General features: G+C 40.2%; 1 protein-coding gene across 1 annotated transcript in view; it reads right to left on the bottom strand.

The window, feature by feature from the left end:
- LOC134318743 (AF4/FMR2 family member 2-like) overlaps positions 1 to 10,515 on the bottom strand; it is a 37,541-nt gene extending 27,026 nt beyond the window's left edge. The window contains exons 1-2 of the mRNA XM_062999675.1: positions 10,461 to 10,515; positions 5,242 to 6,818 (exon numbers count right to left, since the gene is read on the bottom strand). Coding sequence (XP_062855745.1) covers positions 5,242 to 6,818; positions 10,461 to 10,515 — 1,632 coding nt within the window. The remainder of the gene's footprint in view (positions 1 to 5,241; positions 6,819 to 10,460) is intronic.
- Between the last annotated feature and the right edge of the window lie 2,919 nt (positions 10,516 to 13,434).

Raw genomic sequence — 13,434 nt, 5'->3', positions numbered from 1 at the left:
GTATAAACAAACAGAACAGCAAAAAAAGACAAAAGTTGGGCACTCGGGTGACACAGTGGTCTAACACGCTGGCTCACTGTTGCCAAGATCTCTGGTTCTTAAGCTGTCAGTGTGGATGTGTGATAGTCTCTGCTCTCCTCAGCTCAAGGTGATCAGGCAAATAATCCAAAAACTGGGGGTTCGTCCAGGATCAACTTTTAGGTAAGTTCAATTTCTTATTTATTGATGATCCCGAAATTTTAGATTTATCATAGACCTCACAGTTCTGGTGGCTGGTCCTAATGTTTTGGCTGATTGGTGTCTGTAAATTCTCCAAAATCATATTTATAATATAATAAAACGTAGAGATTCGGCCGCGTGCAGTCCAGACCGAAAACGCATCATAGCTCGTCTGTATGAGCAGAATCAGATCAAACGTAGACTTCTAACGTTCTGCTCAGCCTGCTGGACCACTGCAGAATCATTCATCTATAATTAACCGTTAAATTCACTGAGGGCCGAAAAACAACAACAACAACATTCAGCTCTGCCCTGGATACAGGAGGAGGTGGGTGATGCCCAAATGCTAATGCCATGCCGTTCAGGGCCGCCCGAGGCGCTTTGTGTCCTACAGATGTTTATATAATCAGGTGGTACAAATAAATATGAACGGAGAATCAGGACAGGCCCTCGCCCATCTCGTTTAAACGCAGCCCAGATTTAATGACTGAACCTGATCGAAAACCAGGACGCCAGCACTCCAGGCCCAGGGGCTTTTTTATGCCTCCCGAATTGATCTAAGATTACGCTATCAGTCGATTGAAGTCGGCTTCTCAAACCGATCTGGTAGCTGCAAGGCTCGATAACGGGAACGCGGTGGATTCGCTATCACGGCGGATTATCACTGAGTAGAACGTCTACGCTTCTGATTTCACCACTTTGAATTTTTGTTTGGCCAATCCACATACAGGCGCTTCTCCACTTATGATGAGGTTCCGTTCCAATAACCCCGTAAATGGAAGGCTCTACCTGCTCTTATTTAATATTATTTATTGAGGGTTTAGAAGACAAGGGTTCCCAATGTTTTAAAGCTTGTAGCTAAAACCGAAAATCAACATGGTTTTATTCATGGTTTATATTCGACAAACAATAAGCGCCTTAAAGACCAACAATAAAGATGCGAACGTTAGTGTTAGATCACATTATTACACGTTATTATGTTATTACACCATCGTCACTTTGTGATGGTTGGCTGCACAGACGGGTCAGCGCTCTCCAGCGCCCCTGATGTTATAATATACACCGTGATGTCAGTCCAGCTTATACTTGGTCTTCCTCATCCTTCCACGCTGTCATAACGGCGCCTCATCACACGCCCAGATTAATAAAACTCACGGGACACGTCACGAAAAATGCCACCGGAAATCACAGGTCGGACCTTTTAACATCGTCTAAAATTAAAACTAATTAACAGCAGATAAATTAGAAAGGAACTACACAGTTAATTAATAATAATAATAATAATAATAAAAAAAATTATAATAATAAAAATAATAATGATAATAATAATAATAATGATTTAATAAAAATATTTGTAATAATAATAATAATAATAATAATATTTATAATAATAATGATAATAATAATAATGATAATAATAATAATAATGATGATAATAATAATAATATTAATGATAATAATAATAATAATAATAATATTTATTATAAAATTAATAATAATGATTTAATAATAAAATTTGTAATAATAATAATAATAATAATAATAATGATAATAATAATAATTCAATAATAATAATAATATTTATAATAATAATAATAATATTTATAATAATAATAATATTTATAATAATAATAATATTTGTAATAATAACAACAACAAAACAACAAAACAATAATAATTAATAATAATAATAATAATAACATTTATAAGAATAATAATAATAATGATTTAATAATAATATTTGTAATAATAATAATAATAATAATAATAATAATGATAATAATGATAATAATAATAATGATTCAATAATAAGTGATTAATAATAATAATAATAATAATAATATTTATAATAATAATAATAGTATTTATAATAATAATAATATTTGTAATAATAACAACAACAACAAAACAATAATAATAATAATAATAATAATAAATAATAATAATAATAATAATAATTAATAATAATAATAATAATAATATTTATAATAATAATAATAATATTTATAATAATAATATTTGTAATAATAAAAACAACAACAAAACAATAATAATAATAATAATAATAATAATTACTAATAATAATAATAATAATAATAATAATAATTAATAATAATAATAATAATAATAGGTACAGAAGAAACCAGCATGTTCTTAGAACATGTCGCAGAATGACCTGAAAGTGGCAGGAACAACAACTACAGAGTAACCAAACAGCAACAACTGGACCCCAATTACACTACAAGGCCAAAAGTATTTGGACGCCTGACCGTGAGCTTGTCAGATGTCATGTTTCAAAAATAAACTGTACTAAAGCAGAGTGACGTCAACAGCCGCTCTTTTGACAAGCTTCTCACAAGAGTTTGAAGTGTGTCTGTAGGGATTTGTGCCCGTTTAGTCACAAGATGGCAGCGTTTGTATGGCTGGGCACTGATTGATCAGTTGATGTTCCGGTTCATTCCAGAGCTGTTTATAGACCTGGAACATGAAAGGATCTTCCGTAAACTGTTATTACACCTGTTAGTAATTGTCGTGGCTAAAACGTATGAACTCAAAAAATAGGGGCGTCCTAGTACTTTGAGAAACGTTACTTTCACGCTTGGTTTGGTCCTGTGAGCTCCGTCGGCTGTAAAATCGCTACATTATAAAACATGGAATATTTTTGCAGTAAATAATCAGAATATTACATCCTGCATTATTTATTTATCAGAGTTTTTAATGAATGTTCGGGGTCCAATAAGCTCATAAACTATCACAGCTAAGTGTTTAAAAAGAGAAAATCTGATGATCCGAGGCGTAATTCTGCTGCGTTCTGGCTCGTTTCATGTTAATAAGTGCTTTGACAGCATTCAGACTTTATTACAGTGTGTGTGTGTGTGTGTGTGTATGTGTGTGTGTAGTGAATTATTTAAGCGTGGAGGGTCGTATTATTGGTGTTATTGGTATTATTGGTGTTTTTCGGGGATCAGACGAAGCCGATCTGGTTCCTGCTCAGCTGTACTGACGCCGTTACACTGGCTGATGAACTCTCGAACCCGGTGCCGGGTGTGGAGTAAATCACGTCTATATTTAGCCAGTTATTCTAATGTGAAAGCTAATTAATTAGCTAATTAAAATGCAGCTCAAAATTAAACAGATTAAAAGGTGATTTTTTATATTTACATGTAATGCGGTTGGATCACGCTGTTCTCTATGTGTTCCTCCACCACTCCTCTAATCACACAGCAGGAGTCACTGTTACAGGAGAAGTGAGGAGAAACCTGTACTGCTACTTAAATATAATAATGAAATTCTACTTTCTATCACTATTATTATTATTATTATTATTATTATTATTGTTATTATTATTATTATTGTTATTATTATTATTATTGTTATTGTTATTATTTTTTATTATTATCATTATTATTATTATTATTATTATTATTATTTTATTAATATTATTATTATATTTTTTATTGTTATTATTTTTATTATTATCATTATTATTATCATTATTATTATTATTAATATTACTATTATTAGTAGTTTTATAATTATATTATAATAATTATATGAATATTATTATTACTGTTATTATTTTGTATTTTATATAATAATAATTATTACTAATTAATATTATAATTAATAATAGCCAGTCATGTTTTTGTAAATGCCCGGCTGGCTGATAGCACTGCTGAGATTGATACCCTGGACTCAGCGGTTGTGGGCTGGTGTAACAGACCCCTGTGTCACCCTAGCGCCCCACTGTTGGGCCCCTGAGCAAGACTCTTAAACCTCATCTGCTCTACCTGTTCAGAGCTGAGCTGTTGTTGCTCCTAGATGTTTTTGCTTCACAATAACAGAAGCTACAGCTACACTACAGCAAAATCTGACACCTGAACACGTTTGTGCAACTGATCGTTTTCTGTGCACAAATTAATTGGACTAGCTTGACTAATCTCAATTTAGAGGTAAAGGTGCTGCAAAGCAATATGGGAAGAAGACGTTGGATCAAATTCTCTGCTTCCTTATAGAGACAGAACGGAAGTGTTTGTGTTCGCGTCCTAAACAACTCGCTAATATGCAGAAGTGATCAAGATCGTGTTTTCTCCCCCTGGACGTCTCGAACCCGATCCCCCGTCCCGGCCTGAGCTAATTTCTCATTGTTTACGCTCCAGCGTGTCGCTGCGGCTCGGTGATTAAGAAAGAGGAGGAATAATAAACGAGAGCCGGATATGACTAAAAACAACGTAAATGAATTAAGATGCAAACGAAGCTTGGTAGTTTAAGCTCAACGCTCGGAGATGATTAATATCAGGACACTTCAGCTGGTGAGAGGAGAAACTCTGTCCAGGAGAGACTAAAGAACTCATTAAGAACGAGGTGTGATATTATTACATTAATTACACAATCGTTTGTTGGTGTTACGACGGCGTTTGTTGGTGGTACGACGCTTTCGCCTGGCTAATTCTCACGCGGCGCAGCTGGACGGATCGTAGCGCTAGTAGTATGAGGTGTGGACAAAAAGTATAGCATCCAAATAGTCAGATATCTTAAATAAAACACACAAGACAGGTTTGAGAATGTGTCTAGAAGCGACACCTAGTGGTGGGTGCGGCTTATCTCATGATTAAGGGACAATGAAGGGATGATGAAGAAGTGATAGACGATGAGGGGACGATAAGGGGACGATGAGGGGGCGATGAAGGGACAATGAAGAGGATGATAAAGGAACGATAAAGGGGTGATGAAGGGACGATGAGGGGATGATGAAAGAGCAATGAGAGGATGAGGGGACGATGAAAAAATTATAAAGGAACGATGAAGGGACAATGAGTGGACGATAAAGGGATGATGAAAAAGTGATAAAGGGACGATGAAGGAACAATAAATGGACGGTAAAGGAGTGATAAAGGGACGATGAAGGAACGATGAGGGAACAATGAAGGGACAATGAGGGGACGATGAAGGAACAATGAGGGGACGATGAAGGGACGATGAAGGAACAATGAGGGGACGATGAGGGAACAATGAAGGAACAATGAGGGGACGATGAGGGGACGATGAAGGGACGATGAAGGAACAATGAAGGAACGATGAGGGAACAATGAAGGGACGATGAAGGAACAATGAGGGGACGATGAGGGGACGATGAAGGAACAATGAGGGGACGATGAAGGAACAATGAGGGGACGATGAGGGGACGATGAAGGGACGATGAAGGGACGATGAAGGAACAATGAGGGGACGATGAAGGGACGATGAAGGGACGATGAAGGAACAATGAGGGGACGATGAAGGGACGATGAAGGGACGATGAAGGGACGATGAAGGAACAATGAGGGGACGATGAGGGGACGATGAAGGAACAATGAGGGGACGATGAGGGGACGATGAAGGAACAATGAGGGGACGATGAAGGAACAATGAGGGGACGATGAAGGGACGATGAAGGAACAATGAGGGGACGATGAAGGGACGATGAAGGAACAATGAGGGGACGATGAGGGAACAATGAAGGAACAATGAGGGGACGATGAGGGGACGATGAAGGGACGATGAAGGTACAATGAAGGAACGATGAGGGAACAATGAAGGGACGATGAAGGAACAATGAGGGGACGATGAGGGAACAATGAAGGAACAATGAGGGGACGATGAAGGAACAATGAGGGGACGATGAAGGGACGATGAAGGAACAATGAGGGGACGATGAGGGAACAATGAAGGAACAATGAGGGGACGATGAGGGAACAATGAAGGAACAATGAAGGGACGATGAAGGAACAATGAGGGGACGATGAAGGGACGATGAAGGAACAATGAGGGGACGATGAGGGAACAATGAAGGAACAATGAGGGGACGATGAGGGGACGATGAAGGGACGATGAAGGAACAATGAAGGAACGATGAGGGAACAATGAAGGGACGATGAAGGAACAATGAGGGGACGATGAGGGGACGATGAAGGAACAATGAGGGGACGATGAAGGAACAATGAGGGGACGATGAGGGGACGATGAAGGGACGATGAAGGGACGATGAAGGAACAATGAGGGGACGATGAAGGAACAATGAGGGGACGATGAAGGGACGATGAAGGGACGATGAAGGAACAATGAGGGGACGATGAAGGGACGATGAAGGGACGATGAAGGGACGATGAAGGAACAATGAGGGGACGATGAGGGGACGATGAAGGAACAATGAGGGGACGATGAAGGAACAATGAGGGGACGATGAGGGGACGATGAAGGGACGATGAAGGGACGATGAAGGAACAATGAGGGGACGATGAAGGGACGATGAAGGGACGATGAAGGGACGATGAAGGAACAATGAGGGGACGATGAGGGGACGATGAAGGAACAATGAGGGGACGATGAGGGGACGATGAAGGGACGATGAAGGGACAATGAAGGGGCAATAAGGGGATGATAAAAGGACGATAAGGGGACAATGAAGGAACAATGAGGGGACGATGAAGGGACGATGAAGGGACGATGAGGTGCAGATAAACTCAAATTGAGGATCACCGGCGCATCATTAGCGTGAATTTGCTCCAGGTGGACGTGTTTCCATATATCACAGTTTCTTCCTCCCACCTGAAGTGTGTCTGTGGGAATTTGTGAATCTCAGGTCACAGGTCACTGTGTACAGAAAAGGTCCTTCCCCATACTGCTGCCAAAAAACTGAAGGACACAAAATCAGTCCTTCCTCACTCAGGTGAGATGAGTTTTATGCATATTATCAGTGTAAAATGCTAAATTGCAGCTATAAAGGGAAGCACATGGTCAGCAACACCACACACACACACACACACACTCACTCACACTCACACACACACACACACACACACACACACACACACACACACACACATACACACACACTTACACACACTCACACACACACACACACACACACACACTCACTTACACACACTCACACACACACACTCACACACACACTCACACACACTTACACACACTCACACACACACACTCACACACACACACACACTCACACACACTTACACACACACACACACACACACACTCACTCACACTCACACACACACACACACACACTCACACACACTTACACACACTCACACACACACACACACACACACACACTCACTCACACTCACACACACACACACACACTTACACACACTCACTCACACACACACACACACACACACACACACACTCACTCACACTCACACACACACACACACACTTACACACACTCACTCACACACACACACACACACACACACACACACACCTCCGTCCTCTTCTCAGCTGGGACCGGACCGGCTGAACGCTGACACACTTGTTCTGAGCGCTGTTGGAAATCTAATGAAGCAGCAGTTTGCGGCCGCGTCCTCTCGGGTCCGATACGTCCGGCGTTATAAATAGAGCACCGGGCGGCCTGCGGGAACGGCGTGCACTCGCGCACTCGCTAACCTTCACTAGCATTAGCGGCTTTACTAGCCAATTTACATTCGAGCTTCGCATCACAATAATCCAAATAAGAGCGCAGGCGTTAAAAATGACCACAGAAAGGAAACACTGACACATCAAGTGCATGATGTACCAGAAGTATTTAGACGCCTGAACATGTTCTGTCAGATCGGTTGTTTATTTCCAAAAATTAAACAAAACAATGAATTGAATCTGAATTTGAATCTGGCTCTGTGGTAGCAGTGGTGAAGTACGCCGGTCCTCTACCGCTGAGATGTGGTGCCACATGTTTTGGGTCTGTGTGGGCGTTTATAAACGCAGTAGTTAATCCACCATTAGCTTAAACTCCCGAACCGTCAGTGACTTGATCATTTATAGTGAATTCTGTAAAGCTCTTTAAACTGCTGCTGTATAAAAGGTGCGGTATAAATAAAATAATAATTATGATTTATACTTCTACTAATAATATCTCTTATTATTATTGTTAATACTAATAATATTTAATAATATTACTAAACTCATTCTATATTATTATTATTATTTGATTTTATTATTATAAGTATTATACCATATGATTAATAATACTTTTTATATTATTATAAATATTATTATTATGATTTTTTCATGCATTTTCTCCCTTTTTCTACCAATATTATAATATTATTGATTATTAATAACATTATTGTATACAGTTATTATTATTGTTTTTATAATTAAATTTTATTATTATTATAAAAAAACTATTTATATATATAATTTTTCAATATTATTCCTATTTTTTTCTTATTATTATTAATACAAATACTATTTTTATATTATTCCTACTTTTTCTAATTTCAATATTCTTATTCTTATTATTGATTTTATGTTATCATTACTGTTTTTATAATTTTAATATTATTATTATTTTGAAATACTATTTATATATATTTATATTATTATTTTTTATATTATTACAATTATTATTTATATATTTATAAATTCTTTCTCATTATTGTTATTATTGTTATTATTAATGTTATTATTATATTACTATTATTATTATATATATATATTTTTTATTATATTATTATATTATATTATTATTATTCCTATTATTATTATTATATTAATTATTATTATATAATTAAAATTATATTATTATTAATATTATATTATTATTACTATTACTATTATTCTTGTATTATTATTATTAGTTATTATATTATTATTATTGTTATTAGTTATTATATTATTATTATTATTATTATTAGTAGTAGTAGTAATTATATTATTATATTATTATTATTATTATTATTATTATTATACTATTATTATTATTTTTATTTTTAGCTATTATATTATTATTATTATTATTATATTATTATTATTACTATTATTATTATTATACGTATTACTATTATGATCCAGGATTCGAATCCCTGTGGTACTAACGGCCAATCAGGCGTCTGCATGAACATGACTGACTAATGTCGGAGGAAGTTCGGGGAGGGATGGCCGGAATAGCCCAGCCATTAGGAGGCGCACTCAGAAATATCAGTGCGCTCTGAGTGCAGGTCCCAAGCCTGGAGAGAAATAGGAGGGTCACATCAGGAAGGGCATCCTGGGTAAAAACTGTACCGAGTCTGATATAAAGTTCAGGACCAGATCCGCTGTGGTGACGCCTAAACGCTGTGGTGACGAGAGCAGCAGAAAGAATAAAAAATAAAGTGAATCTGTGAAACGCGGTGGAGGTGATTAAAAGGTCGTGACTGAAGCGTGAAGCTCCTGATGAATCACTCGAGCTTTTACGCGCCCGGCCGCGCCACTGTTGTTTCTCTGCCGCCAGCTTTTACGAGGTGAGATGCAGCGGCACTTAATGAAAAATGCATGGAGTAAAAATGCGACGGGCGCAGGGCCGGCGACAGCGAGGGTGTTTTGACAGGCGGGAGAGAGAGAACATAAATTGGAGGTGAGAGAGCGAGTCCACGCTAAAAAAAAACATCAATAAACCAGGAGGAGGCTGGAGGGAGGAACCGAGAGAGTGACGAGTGAGAGAGGAGCAGAGAAACCTGAGAGAGAGGGGGCACGTACCTTTGTCTCAGCGCTGTATGAACAAAAGTATTGGGACGCCCACTTCTAATTATCGAATTCATGTGTTGCAGCCACAAATCAATTCTATAATGGAAATGAGCAAGATCAAAGTGGGCACAAATTCCCACAGACACCCTTCAAAATCCTGTCAGAAGCTTCTCAGACGCTCACAATCAGGCGTCCAAATACTTTTGGCCATATAGTTTATGAGGTCGGAACCCATGATGCCATGTACTTTTACCAGATTCCTCAGGCTTTTAGAGTAAACACACCCTCCACCACACTTCACAGTAACCATCAGCTTCTTTTAAGTCCAGTAATCCACCTGTTTACACCAACTTCAGCTTGATCGTCGCCATAAGGTTCATTTTTTGTTTCAAGTCCCAGTAGCGGTCAGCAAACTCCAGGCTCTTACGTTTGATTTTTTGGAGACCTGGCAACCCAGAGATGTTCGGAAAGTCTTTGGAGAGAGAGTGACGAGTGAGAGAGGAACACAGAAACCCCCGAGATACAAGAATAACGACTGTAACTGTGGGCACGCGTACCTTTCCTTCAATACTATATGGCAAAAGTATTGGGACGCCCACTTCTAATTATCGAATTCACATGTTTCAGCCACAACAATCACTTACAGGTGCTTACGTTTGCTTTTTCGAGACCTGGCAACCATCAAGATGCTCAAAGGGTCCTTGGAGATATTTTGCCTCTCTTACCATCCTCCACACCATTTAAATCTCGGCAGACCTGGAGTTTCAGTAGATGTTGCATTACGTCTGAGCATCCAGACACGTTTCTCCTCAGCTCTGAGTGACCGTTTGGATTTTCTTCCTGAACCTTGGCAGGGAGACCACTGTTCCACCCACCCTGTTCCACACTGCTCCACTGTTCCAGAAGATCTGGGACCTGAAGCGGCTCACAAATTGCTGCATATGAGGTTCCTCACCTCTGGAGTGGAAGAGTGGCTCCCACTGTAGTGTCATGGGTACCAACCTGCCCAGTTTTGTTTATACGGGCACAGAGACGCACCGTTTGAGTCAAGGTAGAGTACTAGACTGTTTTACATGTAAATATGTGGAGCAATGCATTATGGGAGTTGTAGTTTTTTGCAGTGTTCAGAACATTTATTCATTGTCTGTTTAGGCAACGTTTGATCCTGGTCAGGGTCACAGTGGGTCTGATTCACTGAAAAGAGGGAAACACACCGGACAGGTCGGCAGTCCATCACAGCACACACACTCACACACACACACACACACACACACACACACACACACACTCATATCTAAGTCAATTTAGTAGCTCCAGTTAACCTGACTGCATGTTTTTAGTCTGTGGCACAAGGGAGAACATGCAAACTTCACACAGAAGTTTGGGAATCGAACCCAGGACCTTCTTGTTGTGAGGTGACAGTGCTACCAATCAAATCTTACAGCAAGAAGGTCCTGGGTTCGATTCCCACGTGGAATGGTCCGGGTCCTTTCTCTGTGGAGTTTGCATGTTCTCCCCGTGTCCGTGTGGGTTTCCTCCGGGTGCTCCGGTTTCCTGGTGTGTTTCTGTGCACCTTGTGCTCCAGCGCCCCCTGCGACCCTGATCAGGATAAACAGCTTAGAAAGCGAGAGTGAAATTCGAACCCTGGTAAATCATCCCCCTCGGTGCCATAAAAAACCCTCAACACCGAATTTCGGCGGGTCTAATCCCGTCTGGGTCGCGACCCCCTCCGCCTCTGATCACTCACAGTCAAAAAACCAGCGTCACGCCGCGCGGCCCGACAGGAACCTGCCGCCAAAACACCGGCGCGTTCCATCCCGCTAATGCACTCGTCTGTAATTAACCTGCCGCTGCGTTTTCCGCGTCTGCCACCCCGCCGATGCCCCTCACGCACGGGAACGGCGGAGACGCCGCGGTAATGCTGCACTTATCACAACGCCAGTGTGCATTAGCGCCGGCGCGGCTGACCCCGGCACCTGAGACCCGGCGGCGACGTGCGGCTAATCGCTAACGAGCCTCAATTATCGTTGCTGTAGCCGTTGTGTCAGTGCTTTCGCTAAAGCGCTAACGGTACCTGTTACTCAACCAGCGTCCGGATTCTAGTCAGAGCGAATTAGTCGCTAATCTGACGGGGACGTGAATGGAATCCTCCGCTGCTGAGGATCCGGGGACCCAGGGTTCGAATCCCAGTCGGGTGTCTGCATGAATGTGATTGGCGTAAATGAGGACCAGCCGAAAAAGTGGATTCCAATTCTGATTCATTGTTCTTGTAATGATATCCTTCCATCCTGTTGTTGGCCGTCCTCTTCCTCCTTTACCGTCATTTACAAAATACAACATAGCCGATCAGTAAAATATCGGTAATTTTCTCTCTACGTTTCTGGTCTAAATCCCAGATTCTTCTCTTTAGCTCGTTTACCAAAGCGTCCCAACTTTTTTGGAAACAAGGTACCAAATTTGTGCCAGAGTCTTCACCCCTCATGAAGGAAACCATGGCCAAAATGGTGGAATATGGACAAGCCGGTGGGTATTAAGTATTTATGAACCCCTGCTCGCCTCTGAAGGTGTTTGTAGATGGCAGGTGGCACAAAGCAAACAGTGGTGGGAACCAGTGATGATGGTTTTCCGAAGTGACAATGGTTTTTCGAAGTGATGGTTTTCCGAAGTGACGACGTTTTTCCGAAGTGACAACTATTTTCCAAAGTGACAATGGTTTTCTGAAGTGACGACGTTTTTCTGAAGTGACAAAGATTTTCCGAAGTGACAATGGTTTTCCGAAGTGACAAAGTTTTTTCAAAGTGACGACGGTTTTCCGAAGTGACGGCGGTTTGGTTTTCCAAAGTGATGACCTAACTGACGACGGTTTTCCAAAGTGACGCTGGTTTTCCAAAGTGACGACGGTTTTCCAAAGTGATGATGGTTTTCCGAAGTGATGACCTAAGCGACGACGGTTTTCTGAAGTGATGACCAAAGTGACGCTGGTTTTCTGATGTGATGACCAAAGTGATGGCAGTTTTCCAAAGTGATGACGATTTTCTGAAGTGACACACTTTTTCTGAAGTGACGACGGTTTTCCAAAGTGGCGACGGTTTTCCGAAGTGATGACCAAAGTAACAATGGTTTTCCGAAGTGATGATGGTTTTCCGAAGTGATGACCTAAGCGACGACGGTTTTCTGAAGTGATGACCAAAGTGACGCTGGTTTTCCGATGTGATGACCAAAGTGATGGCAGTTTTCCAAAGTGACGACGATTTTCTGAAGTGACACTGTTTTTCCGAAGTGACGACGGTTTTCCAAAGTGGCGATGGTTTTCCAAAGTGATGACAGTTTTCTGAAGTGACGACGGTTTTCCGAAGTTCTCCTGAACTCATGTGGCTACATTTATTACAGCATCACAGTTTCCTGAAGGTCACACACATTCAGCAGCACTTTTAACAGAACTTCCCTGAATCTTTCTACAATATCATGTACAGTAGACGGTGAAAGACCAGAATTATTATTTGCTCTTTTTGAACTGGTTGTTAATTCCCTCGTGAAGTTTGGAACACAGTGGTGAGCCACGACCCGTCATTACTTTTGTCCTTACAATGTATTTCTTGCAGATCTGTCCAACTGCTGTTATCTTTTGACTGAATGGGCACAAATCCCCACACACACAGACACACACCAGAGTCCCGTGAGAGTAAATGAGACGAATCA

The sequence above is a fragment of the Trichomycterus rosablanca genome, chromosome 8 (genome assembly GCF_030014385.1).
Source record: "Trichomycterus rosablanca isolate fTriRos1 chromosome 8, fTriRos1.hap1, whole genome shotgun sequence".
NCBI lineage: Eukaryota > Metazoa > Chordata > Actinopteri > Siluriformes > Trichomycteridae > Trichomycterus > Trichomycterus rosablanca.
This window is presented reverse-complemented; position numbering and strand designations above follow the sequence as displayed.